General features: G+C 39.9%; 1 protein-coding gene across 4 annotated transcripts in view; it reads left to right on the top strand.

Annotated features, from left to right (window-relative positions):
- The first annotated feature begins 2,123 nt into the window (after positions 1–2,123).
- The window catches only part of stxbp5 (syntaxin binding protein 5), a 107,076-nt gene continuing 96,863 nt past the window's right edge, over positions 2,124–12,336 (top strand). For all 4 annotated transcript variants that reach the window (XM_023347670.1, XM_023347671.1, XM_023347672.1 and 1 more), the window contains exons 1-2: positions 2,124–2,785; positions 5,765–5,862. In XM_023347670.1, the coding sequence (XP_023203438.1) occupies positions 2,636–2,785; positions 5,765–5,862 (248 nt within the window). In that variant the 5' untranslated portion in view covers positions 2,124–2,635. The remainder of the gene's footprint in view (positions 2,786–5,764; positions 5,863–12,336) is intronic.

Genomic DNA, 12,336 nt, shown 5'->3' on the forward strand with positions numbered 1-12,336 from the left:
AAAAAAGAAAAAAAAAATAACCGTGAGTTTTTGAATATTTTTGTGAAGATGATTTGATTAAAATAAGTCTTAGTTTTGCATCATTGTTAGGCGAAACAGTCATTACGAGATCAAACAGTTCTTTGCTATTAGGACTAATCCTAATTAAGATACAGTCTTCAGATCATTATTGTTATGTTCAAAACTTTCCTCACAATCAGTTTTCCTTTGCAGATTCTAAATGAGATAAAGGTCTTCACTCTGACAGAGCCTCTCTCATGATGGCTCTCTATCAACAATTTCCCAACCACAGTGACGCTGTCTTTCTCATAATCGTCTTATTAAAAGCAACTGTGCTGCCCAGGGCCTGGATTTCATACTAACAACCGGATGCTTTCCGCCAGAATCCTAATGCATTATTCTGTTTGCTTTAACAAAATTGCCAAGCTCATTGACTGAACATTGCAATTGTGGCCTCATTTAAAACAGCAGCATGAAAACAGGAAACATATTAATTTATCTTGAAAAAATAAAGGTGGCCTTTGACGTGGCTTTCTGCTCTGTTGGTATGCCTTTGAGTCCGCTCACCAGTGGTGGGCACAGGTGATGGTTGAAGCTAGTATCTGAGGTTTGTGATTCACAAAACCCTTTATTATGGTAGTAAAAGAAAAAAAATGCAGTTAATGCCAAGGAGACTCATGGTGGTGGGTTATGACAATACAGTTGTTTTCATGTAAGAAAATGTGTGGTTGTACCGTTTTTTTACCTTTCATTTTACAGTACAAAGTCTCAGTTTGTATCAGAAGAGTGGATTTTGTATTTGACCATCTACTTTGAAAAATGCAGGGTATCCCATCCTGGGGCCCCTTTTCATTAATATCTACAGCCTCCTGCTAGCTGAGATTATAACAAGTAATAGCTACCATAAGTATGCAGATGATACACAGCTCTAATACAATGCCAGGTGAATGTGAACACATGCATAGATTATAGAGAGCAGATGCTTAGAACAAATCAGTGCATGGATGTGCCATAACTTTCTTCTTAAGTAATTAATTTTGGAACAAAAGAGGAAAATCAAGAGTTCAGTACACAGCCTCAGCTATTACAGCTAAAAATGTCTGAACAACCAGAACCAGAATCTTGGTGTAATGATGGACCAGAGTCACAAAAAGACAGTTATTAAGTTGGTCTTCTGTCACCTGAAGAACTTTTCCACGACTAAAGTATGATTGCGTCTCAGCAAGAGTTTGAGAAACTCCTCCATTCGTTAACCATAGGCAAATAAAAAAAAAAAAAAAACTGATTACTGAAACAGTGTTTTCACAGGTCTCCCTAAAAAGTTAGACAGCTGCAGCTGATCCAGAACACTGTTGATTGTGTCCTCTCTAAAACTAGAAAACTGAAATTGTGTTCAGGCACAATTTAAAAGTACAAGTTATACAAAATATATGTGCTCAGGTTAGCTTAATTTCTCCTGACAAGTACATCTTAATGAGATAGTTTCCTTTAGCATTTCAACTTATAGTGTAAAACTAGTATAGAGATTAATTCCGTAGAGTGACATTGTAAATAGTTTCTAATTTTGATTACCACTAAACGAAAACCCACATATAGTTTCTCAGAAAAACAAAACCAGTCAAGAAAGATTTTTAACAGAAATTTTATGTTGTTGCCAATATCTTTACTGGTTTTATGTATGTGAATGGAAAGTTGAGAGGATGGGAAAACCTGGTAGAAAAATGTGTACAAGCAAAGGAGATGTTGGTCTTATGTACTATTCAGATTTTCTAAAATCTCTACTTCAAGATGTATCACTTTCTGAATCATCAATCAAATAAAGTAACTTTTTGATAATTGTTTTAGTTATTAATATAAACCTCCCGTTAACTTTACAAAGTGAGCAGTTTGCCATTTAATTCACCTTCACCACTACTTCCTGGTGTTTCCATGGACAGTCTTCCATACGAGCTGACAGGACCTGGGTGCAATGGAAAAGAATGGTGCAGAAGCAGCGGTTTGTTTGCTCGTCTTTCCCCACGCAGGATACTCACAAAGCTGTAGCATCCCCGCATCACCAGGTGCAGCGGAGCAAAACTCCACAACGTGGCCGCGAAAAGGGGCGGAGGGATTAAGGCAGGGAGGGGGCGTTGTCGCTGGAGGCAGATGGAAAAAAAAAATGAGAGAGGGAGGGCATGGGCTGGAAAGGTGGCAGGATTTTAGTAGAAACCTCCATTCTGTCAGACATGCGCAAGAGCAGAAGCTTCTCCACCGCTGCGCCGCGTTTCCGCCTTGGCTGAGCAAACGCGGGCGCACACAGTCCGAGAGGGGCGGGGAGCGAAGCCGAGACGCAGTGGTGGTAGAGAGGGGAGACGCAGCGAGCACGGATTCGAGCAAATTATACGCCAGCCTCCACGTTTTCCCCTCTTAGAGAGGCGACCTGTGCGGCGCGCGCCGAAGCCTTCCCAGCATGGACACTGCGCTAAAGGAGAGGCACTAAGATGTGACGCTCGCGGGGCAGATCAGGGGAGACAGAGAGCGCGCGTGTCTGTGTGTGCGTGCTCGTGGGGAAGAAAGTGGGCTGCCCTCATCTTTCTTTCTTTCCCCCCCCCGCCCGTTTGCCGGTGATTTCAAATCTGAGCTGCGCGGCGAGGAGATGAGGAAGTTTAACATCAGGAAGGTGCTGGACGGCTTGAAAGAGGCGTCTTCCTCCTCTTCCTCCTCCACGCCGTCTGTCCAAGTAGGGCCCCAGGAGAACAACCTGATCCAGGAGACGCTCCAGTCCGAGCATTTCCAGCTCTGCAAGGTGGGGGAGACTTCTGATTCTTATCAGCTCGTTGGGACTCCGGCTAAGCCATCCTGTCTGTGTGCGCCGTTTTATTTTTTGTTTGGCTTGCTCTCATCCCATTCCAGGATGCACACGATGCGGGAAAGCGGCAAATAATTATATAATTATTAGGAGATCCTTTGTTCTTTTCAAATCTTCATCAACTATTTCCAGGTTTTTTTTTTTTTTTTTTTAAAGAGACACGGGGAGAATCTACCGTTCACTGATTGCATTTTAGTTTGTAAACCCATTGAGAGGCAAATCTTACGGTGAAGTGACTGTGCGCTCGAAACAGTTTCAGTTTGGTTGCATTTTTGAACCTTTTCCCAGTCATCTGGTCACAGTATGGTGACATGCGTTGGTACACTCTGTGCAAAATGTCAGAGTTTGCCGTGTGTGTGCATGGTCTGAACTGTCATATCAAGGGGCTGGGCACAACTGATCCTTTCTTGCATAATCTGATGGGTTTGGATTAGCGAAACGCTTATCATGTGCATGTGTCTTTCCTTTCGCACACACTCTTCCCCCCCCCCCCCTCAAATGCGCACATCTTAACTCCACTCTTCACACATAAAAAAACATTACCAGGCTCTCTGTCCTGCAGGGAGTGATGTTGCCTGAAGTGACTCGGAGCCTGTTTGTAGGAAATAATGAAAAAAATAAATAAATAAAAAAAAATGTCTGCATCTCTCCATCTAGAGTGCACAGAGTAACAACAGAGGGGATAATTAAACACTCATGCAATTTTCATGCAGTGCATGCTACATCTCAGCCCACTGCAAAGTTAATTTGGCATTTCCCCAGTTGTGTTTTAATGATGGTGTGGAGTTTTAATAAACCACACTGTGTGTGCTGGGTATCGATCTCCCCCCCCCCTCCCACACACACACACACACACACACACACACTTCTGACCTCTGTGGTTGCTAAAGACTCAGTTCCGGATTGCTTTTAAACTTGTGATTTGCCATGACTGTTTTCATGTGTCTCCAATAGACACAGTTAGCTGTGTTAAACACTGAATCAGAGTTGGGGTGGTGAAGTTTCTGCAGAAATCAAGTTTAGACTTATAAAGACTGCCTGAAATAATAATGCAAGCAAGATGCAGAGATCAGACTTTTTGTGGTTCAGACTACTATCTGTTTTATTTTTTTATTTGTTTACTTGAATTTTTACCAGTTCTGATTTTTGTTTCCCTTTGGACTGCATGACCTAGGAGAGAGAAAGGGGACCAGAAAAGTATTTTCATACAGGAAGTAGTTTTAGGGCTGCTGAATTAGGATTGTTGCAATGTATGCATCAAAACATGACCATCAAAACATGACCTTTAACTTTAAAGACACAACAGAATAAATTAGAGTAAAATTTATAGCTAATTATTTTCAATATTTTTTAAATAAACAAGAGAATATATTACATTGTAGATTCACACTGTTATTCAATCCAGGTGTTAGTTTCTATTCATTTAGATGATTATGGGTTACAGTTAATAAAAACTCAAAGTTCATTTCCTTAGAAAAAATGAAGATTAGATGAAAAAGACAGTTGGTTTTCCAGTTGTCCTTACAACCAACACAAGGATGGTGACTCAAAAAAAGGTCATTGCTATAGAAGCTGAGTGTTCATAGACTGCTGTACATAATGTAAAGTTAAGTGGAAGGAAACACTGGTAGAAAAAAACCTCACAAGCTATAGAAATAACCACAGCTTTTTGGGAGAACCATGAACCAAAGCACAGTAGAGGATTTACATGGTGTGAACTCTGCTGGAGTCACAGCTTCAGAGCCGCCATACTCGTATGTGTCCAGGACCTGGACTCCAACTATTTCATTCCTTTTGCATTTAAGACACCGCCTAATAAAAATGCGTTTCGTCTTTAAATTTTAATCTATGAAATAACTTCAACAATATATAATAATTTATTGAGTCACTCCTCAATATACACAAGATCAGCTGTGTTGATGTGTTGCTCCTGATAAGCATCACAATTGGGATGCTGGAGAAGCCGAATGTTCCAGGAAGGCACATAAACTCTGTTCACTTTTGTATTGGGGATTGAATGACTGTCGCTATGATTTTTGCGTTTGTTTTGCAAAAATCAAAAACGCCTTACCTCTAAAGGAGAAAAAAAAAAATTGTTAGCTTCTGGATTTATGTAAACATACATGAAACACAGGGCAGATCAGGACTTTCTGTAGACACAGCAGTTCAAGCATGTTAACAAAAAAACAACAAAAAAAACAGCCAGACATCTGATTGAAGCATCTTCAAATGAGACTTCACACTCCCTCTTGCACCTTCCCTGTCTGCCTAGACCAGAACTGTCTGTAACGTCTCTGCAAGAGAGGCAGGTGTCTCTACTGCACTGAGTCCTCCTTATGTAACATGCTTTAGCCGTCTGCCACAAAGCAAACAAATCCAAGGGCCCACCGATGACTGACTGATGCCATAAAACCACAGTCACACATGCACCAACCAAGGAACATTTTTTTCCCCTTGTCATACAGGCCTGCAAGGGGACCAGATCATGAGCAAATGCACTTTATTGATGTATTTTATTTCCAGACTTCAGTGTAATCACGACTTTATGTGGGAGGCGGCGAGAGAGGAAGGACAACAACATAAAACAAGAAATGAGGGAGAAGAAATCTGAAAATAGGCCTGTGATTAGAAAAAGAGGCCAGAATATCAGCCTTTTGCAGAAGACAAACCTAGACAGAAACATAATTTGTTCCTTTTTCTCATCCTGTTCTCTCTCATCTTTGCAATTTCAAGCTTAATTCTTCAGTTTCATAACAGCCATCCACATCCATCTGGGCTATTTGTTTACCGAAATCAGGTGTGTGACATCCTCTAACAAAGCAACACCCCTGCTGTGAAATGCAAATTGATATTTTCTGTTATGAAATCTGACTTTTTTTTTTTCCCCTCCGTCTCCATCTTCTACCTGCCAACCAGACTGTCCGTCATGGCTTCCCCTATCAGCCATCGTCGATGGCTTTCGACCCCGTGCAGAAGATCCTGGCCATCGGTACCCAGAGTGGAGCTCTCAGATTGTATCCTTTCATTTACCTTTTGAACTGTTGCAGAAGTCTGTGCCCTGAGGCGGCAGCAGGTAAGCGAGCGAACATCAAAGCTGCCATAGTCTGAGGCTGATGGACAGTTCTGCTCAAAGGTCTTGAGTAAGCTTTCGTTTTTACGTGTTTTGCTTTTAGGAGTGAGACTTTCTGGTAACTTGATCATCAGTTTTTGCAGGCTTTCTATAGGTCTAGTTTCTTTTTTCCTTTCAGTTTGATCTGGTTTTTCTCATTTTTAGACAAGCCCAGTTGTGTTTTAACAGTCTGAATAACACTTGTTCGTGCCCCATTAAACTTTTTTAACAATGTTTCATGTTGAAGCCACCAGTATCGATGTGTTTTATTTGCACAGCGTGGAGGATTGCAATTGGTGGATCAACACAGGGCAGTTTGTAGCTCAAACGCTAAAAATTACAGATATAATAGATATAATTCCAGTTGTTAGATCAGTTCTGACCAACTTCATTTCCCCCCTTTGAAGAAAAAACATCCTCACAGGCCATCACCATTTTACAGTGGAAATGATGTTTTCAATATGATGTGAAGTGTTACTTTTCTACCATTCATAGAGTTTTATGCTGTAGGCCCAAAAGCTAAATTTTGATTTCATCTAACCAGAGCATCTTCTTTCACGTGTTTGCCACATCCTAAGAGGGCTTGTGGGAAACCTTAGTTAGGAATTCTTATGGCTACATTTTAACAGTAGGTTTCTACTTGTTGCTCTTCAATGAAGGTCATATTTGCCGACTGTGTGATTAATAGTTGTCCTGTCGACAGATTCTTCCTCCTGGGCGGTGAATCTCTGCGGAGTTATCACAGGTCTCTAGTCTGCTTCTCTGATTGATGCTCTCCTTGCCAGGTCTATCGGTTTAGGTTTTGCTGATGTGGTATATTCTTTTCATTTTCAAATGATAGATTAAACATCTCCTTGATATCATTTAGTAACCTCACCCTTTCTTTTAAACTTCTGCATGGCTTTTTATTGGCTCTCTTGCTATGTTCGACGTCTCTACGGTGTTTTTCACCAACATTCTCTTAACAAAATGCTGTGCAAGTGGATTAGGTATTTTCTGAAAGCAATTGGCTGCTCTGGTTTGCATTTAAGGATAGCAAAGTAAAAGAGGAATATGCTAATAAATAGCACACTTTTTTATTTGTAAGGAGTCTGTACACATTTCTGTTTTTGCATGTGTGTGTAGCACTTGTCAGCTGTGACTGCTCTGAACTGCTTTTATAAAAAAAAAGGTTAGTATGGTAAAGACTTTTCAAAACCATACATAATTTTCCCTGATATTTAAAATGATGCACCATTTTATTTGTGTAATTGCATAACATCCTGGTAATGAACTCTCAGGTTTATGGTTGCAACCAAACAGAATGTGAAAAGTTCAGCGTACTAGTGACGGTGTTGCCTCTGTTTTTGATGGTTTTGGATGAACAGCTCTGCAGAGCATCTGCATTTTTGAGTCTCAGTGGTAGAGGAATTGTAATTCTGCAGACCTCTCATACCTTTAAGATAATCATGTAGTACAGTAATGATGAAATGTGTTAAGTTATACCAACTCTGCAGTACTACTTTATGAGGGCCTTTTTTCCCTAATGACACTGCTGTTGAACCTTTTGTTACATATTTCAAGTGACCGAGTCCCATCATGTCCTGCGACTCGCCACAAGTGCACCGCTGTCTTGCAATTTGAGAACATTTACGCAAGCAAGAAACAACAGCTTGCCATGAAATGACACCACGGGGAGTCGTATAGCCTCAGAGAACGCCTGCAAGCGAGCCTGCGTGAGGCCACCTTTACAGCTCCTCCATGTGTTCCTCTGCCTGTCCAACAACCCTTGCCAGCTCATTACAGTGCGATGAAGAGCGGTCCGCCTTGTTGTCTCTCCTTTTCTACCTGCTGGCAGCCGTGCTCATGACTCAGTCCTCACCTGTGCTGCAATCGAGAGGATCAATAGCAAAGATTCTCTCGAACAGTCTCCAGAATCACAGTTTCAGCAAAAAAGTAAAAAAAAAAGCGTAACCTAGCCAGAGGAGATTCACACACATTAGTTGACAGGCGATGAAATGTCTGTGCTGGTGCATTTGCAGGAACTGGAGCATATAGACTTAATAGGGCTTATCTCTTACATGCTACTACATTCTTCCCTGGGATAAGCAAAGAAAGGCTGCAACCAAGAAGTCTGGCACCAATCAGTTTGGAGATCAAAATGCATCCTCCCTTCAGATTATCCTCAGCTGGGATCCTGCTGGGGAAAGTGGTCGCTTTGAAATCGAACGAAGGGAGGAATGTCTCACGTTTGACTGATGTGGATCAGATAATTTTATCAGTCAGACGAAAGTGAAATGGGAGGCGTATATCTGCTCCTTGATGCTCATCGTCCTCCTCTGTTATTCTGATGTTTAGTCAGCCCTGACGCTTTATCTGATGCCACTGTGACATTGAAGAAGGGGTTAAATAGAGGCTTCACAACTCATAAGACTTGCATTGCTGTATGCTTTGTTACTAGATGTGTTGTAGTTTTGGCTGGTTGTGTTCCCTCCAGGGAATCCCATGCTTTATGTGCATTTCTGTGCCTGGGCGACCTCCTGGACATTTGGTTGCACCACTCTCCCTTTGGAGCATTTACAGGAAGTGCAGATCAGAGGCTTTAGCCTGGCAGTGCAGCAGAGAGCCGAGAATTACAGCAGAAGCCAACGTGTACCCTCTGAGGAGAGGCCTGATCTATTCACACCACAAAGCCAATGGAGGCTTTATGGCTCTTCCACAAAACTGTCCCATGTTTCATGCTAGCCTCTGCATTTGCTTTGTCCTTCATCAACCGGCTGGAAAAACATCTGGTCAGCAAGAGAACCTGAGTTTGAGCTCAGGCTGAGAGAAGATGGAGAGAAGGGGGGGTGGAGAGGTCTTGGGGAGGCAGGCTATCCCTTTTTCTAGAGCTAATGGCCAAGAATAGAATCCTTATTGATCTGTGTGTGGTAATGCACTGAGTCAGATATGCCCAAGTGCATACACACACTTTATCACTCTCTCTCTCTTGCTCGCACGCCGAGTCAATTGTTTTCAGCACAATATATCCGCAGTGAAAAGAAGTCATGAGTCTCAGAAAACAGGTTCTGCTGCACAAGCAGTCACCTCATATTAGCTATGCGCTGATTTAACTGTGTAATTTTAAAAGAAGGAGAAAAAACCCCAAGCAGGACCAATGGTGCTACATAGCAAGGCTACATCATTTCTGTTTAAAGGCGGAATAGCAAAAAATAATAATAAAAATGAAAAATCGTAGACCCCTTTTTGTTTATTGGTCCATTATGTTCTAGCCAAAATGAACAGAACTACCAGAACAGAATCTGTATTCCTTGCAACGTTAAGCAGATCAGTGAAATTAAGTAAATGTAACTGGTGTACAAGGAACATTGAAGGCCAGCTATCAACATACATTAGCTGCTTGATGGAACGTCTGATTTTATTACTTAGAAAGCATCAGCTAATCTACAACTGTGCAAAAAACAAACAAAAAAAGCATCGTTAACACTTTGCCTAGCAGTTCTTTTAATAAAAAAGAGATGCAATTAGTTTATGCATTGTTTTTTTCTATAAGTAATTTGTTTTTTTCATTTTCTTTTTTTTCGGGCAAATGCCAATCAACAGCCATATCATTTTTTCTTCTTTTAAAAGATGGCCTGACTAGCTAATTCACAATTGCAATTTTCTCTCTAAGCACTTTCTTACTATTTTTGTGAAAACTATTGTACTCCAACTATTCAATTTAACCAAAATCCATATAATAGCTGAAGGCGATTAAAGGAATTACAAGATTATTTCCATTGAAGCATCAGAAATGGTTTCTAGCCCTTAATCAGAAGCAGAACAAAGTGCATCAGTAATGATTTGGTTGATAATGTGTTTATAAGCCAAAAAATATGGTTTATTTCTTCACTGATGCATTAAATATGCAGTAGAAATATATTGATTTTTTTCCAGCATTTGACCTACTGATCACTGGTGAGAGCCCTATTAAGGGAAAACTGGTCAATTGATCGGTGCATCACTGTTTCTAATTCAGCATTTTTATTTGCTACCCACCTACTGTATACACACAAAGCCAGTTTCTGTGTTTGAATGTAGGGAAATATTCTGACAATGTTTTCTTTGGGTTTTTTCTGTCATTTATAGTTCTGTGAAAAAGTATTTCCCCCTTAGCAGTCTTAGCTTTTTTCAGTTTTTATTTTGTTAGACACAATATTCATAATTTGAATGTATTTCTTATTTACTCAAGCCATCTTTATCTATTTTTTAGATGTATTTGAATAGAAACATTTAACTGCGACAAAGTAAACCTGAAGATATCTGAGAGTGCAAAACTTTTTTCACAGCACTGCATTTAGAAGAATCGTTGTAGTAATTTCCCTTTTTTGTCATTGAATGCATATTTCAGGTCAGTAGAACTAAATGGTTATTATTTAAAATAAATCTATACAAGCAACAATTCTACAAGCCTTTAATAAATAAATATTGACGAAGTTGTTTTTTTTTTTTAAATGATAAACTACAATATAATTACCATTGGCATATTAACTGGCTTAGTTCTTTATTTTGCATTTCTGTTTTTAATGAGACATTTTAAAAATATTAGCTACTTTTAACAGTGACTCAGAATTTATATTAAAACAAATTGAATATGTAATTCTGAGTTCAAGCTCTTTTTGTGCCTACATTTTTGGGTTCAAACTTATACTGCAAAAAATTTTGGCCGTAGGGTAATTGAATTAGGAAGTCTAGATAGTGGAGTTGTTGTTCAGACTAGCTCTTCAGATGCACTACTTGTGCTTCTCCTTTTTTAACAGCTGGTGTCACTATTGAGCAGATTTACCCCTTTTAAGTGAGGCCAGAAGAAGAGGTCTGTAACGTCACAGCTTGAATTTAGCAGCTTATATTTAAAGCCTTAAATGTTTATTTAATATTTGCAAACAGTATGAATTATTTTTTTAGTTCAGAGACAGGGAGGCATGTGGAAACTAACTCGCTCACTCTTCCTGGAACCTTTTCCTTCAGTATCAAAGGTCAGTTGTGCCAAACTATATAAAGTTAGTACAGTTTAGAGTCTGAGGTCTCTCACTGAGCACTGGCGTTTGGGAAGTTGGCACCAGCTTCCCAGATTCCCAGTGTTAATCTGTAAGGAGCAGAGCAGCACATGTAATATTCTGCCTTTTGCATATGACACTTTTGATGTAAAAACCATAAAACTGGCATTTTTATTCAAAATCATCTTAAACCAGCTTCTGCCTATCCTTGATTCTGTAATCCTGTTGTTTGCAGATTAAAGCTTCTCATTGAATATTTTTTAAGACCTTTAATAAATTTCATCAGCTTACAAAAAATGGAGAATAAATCCGTTTTCTGCAGATGGTGATGGAAAAAAGACTGCTTTATTTTTCTTTTAGAGGAACTGCATAATTGTCAAGGTTTTGGTCAGAGACATGAATGTTTTTAGCGTTTTAACATGAATATGTAGGCTTTTTGGGGGGCTCTACAGCTGTGTGTGACAATATTGCTGATTCCCCTTCTTGTTGGTGGTGGTCAGAGGAAATGGCAGCACCATAACTCAGAGGCTCTTAGGCAGTGGGAGAGATGCAGATCAATAGATCAAATTGTCAGTCTGTGCTCTTTCTGATTATCTCATCGACAGACTCAAGACATCATAGCTCTCACACACCCAAATGAGGGCAACACACATTCTTACTCACGCGGACATTATTTCAGAGCTGGTAGACAGAACATCAGTTTGTCTTTTGTGGACACATCAGTGGATGAGTTGCACAAATGTTAATGAATTTGCACGCAAATAATGTAGGCTGCACATGCACAGAGATGTTGGCGGAAACATGTTTGCAGACTTATCTCTGGACACACACAGGCATCATCAATAACTGCTGCGTCTGATAGTGGCCCTGTGCATCTTCTTGCTGCAGCAAGGATTGACTGTGACATATCTTTATCATTAATCTTCCTTCTGATTCACTCAGTATCTGTGCTGCCGTTCAAGCTTTTTTCCCCCCTGCAGTTACAAGAAAACCTCACTGAGCTGTGAGCTCCCTGACTGGACTACAGAATAGGAATAATTTCTGGTGTTAAAGCAAGGAATACTCCCGACCACATTGGTCAAGATGCTGCCCCTTTAATATTGGTGCATACAAGGTTCCTGTGAACAATATTGTATTTGAATTTGTTAGCAAAATTATAGAAAGTTGACATCTGCACCTCAGCATTGTCTATTGTATTTTTTTGAGGATTTTTGTAAGAAAGATTCACTTTATTATCAGTGTTATTAAAACCGTGATGATGGGTTTGCAGTGTAATGTACTAGCTTTTTTTTTTTCTTGCTCACTCTCTTTGTTATAGTTATCATAAATTATTTATGTTAGGATCAAGCATGATATAATACAAA

This window comes from Xiphophorus maculatus, chromosome 15, assembly GCF_002775205.1.
Source record: "Xiphophorus maculatus strain JP 163 A chromosome 15, X_maculatus-5.0-male, whole genome shotgun sequence".
Classification (NCBI taxonomy): domain Eukaryota; kingdom Metazoa; phylum Chordata; class Actinopteri; order Cyprinodontiformes; family Poeciliidae; genus Xiphophorus; species Xiphophorus maculatus.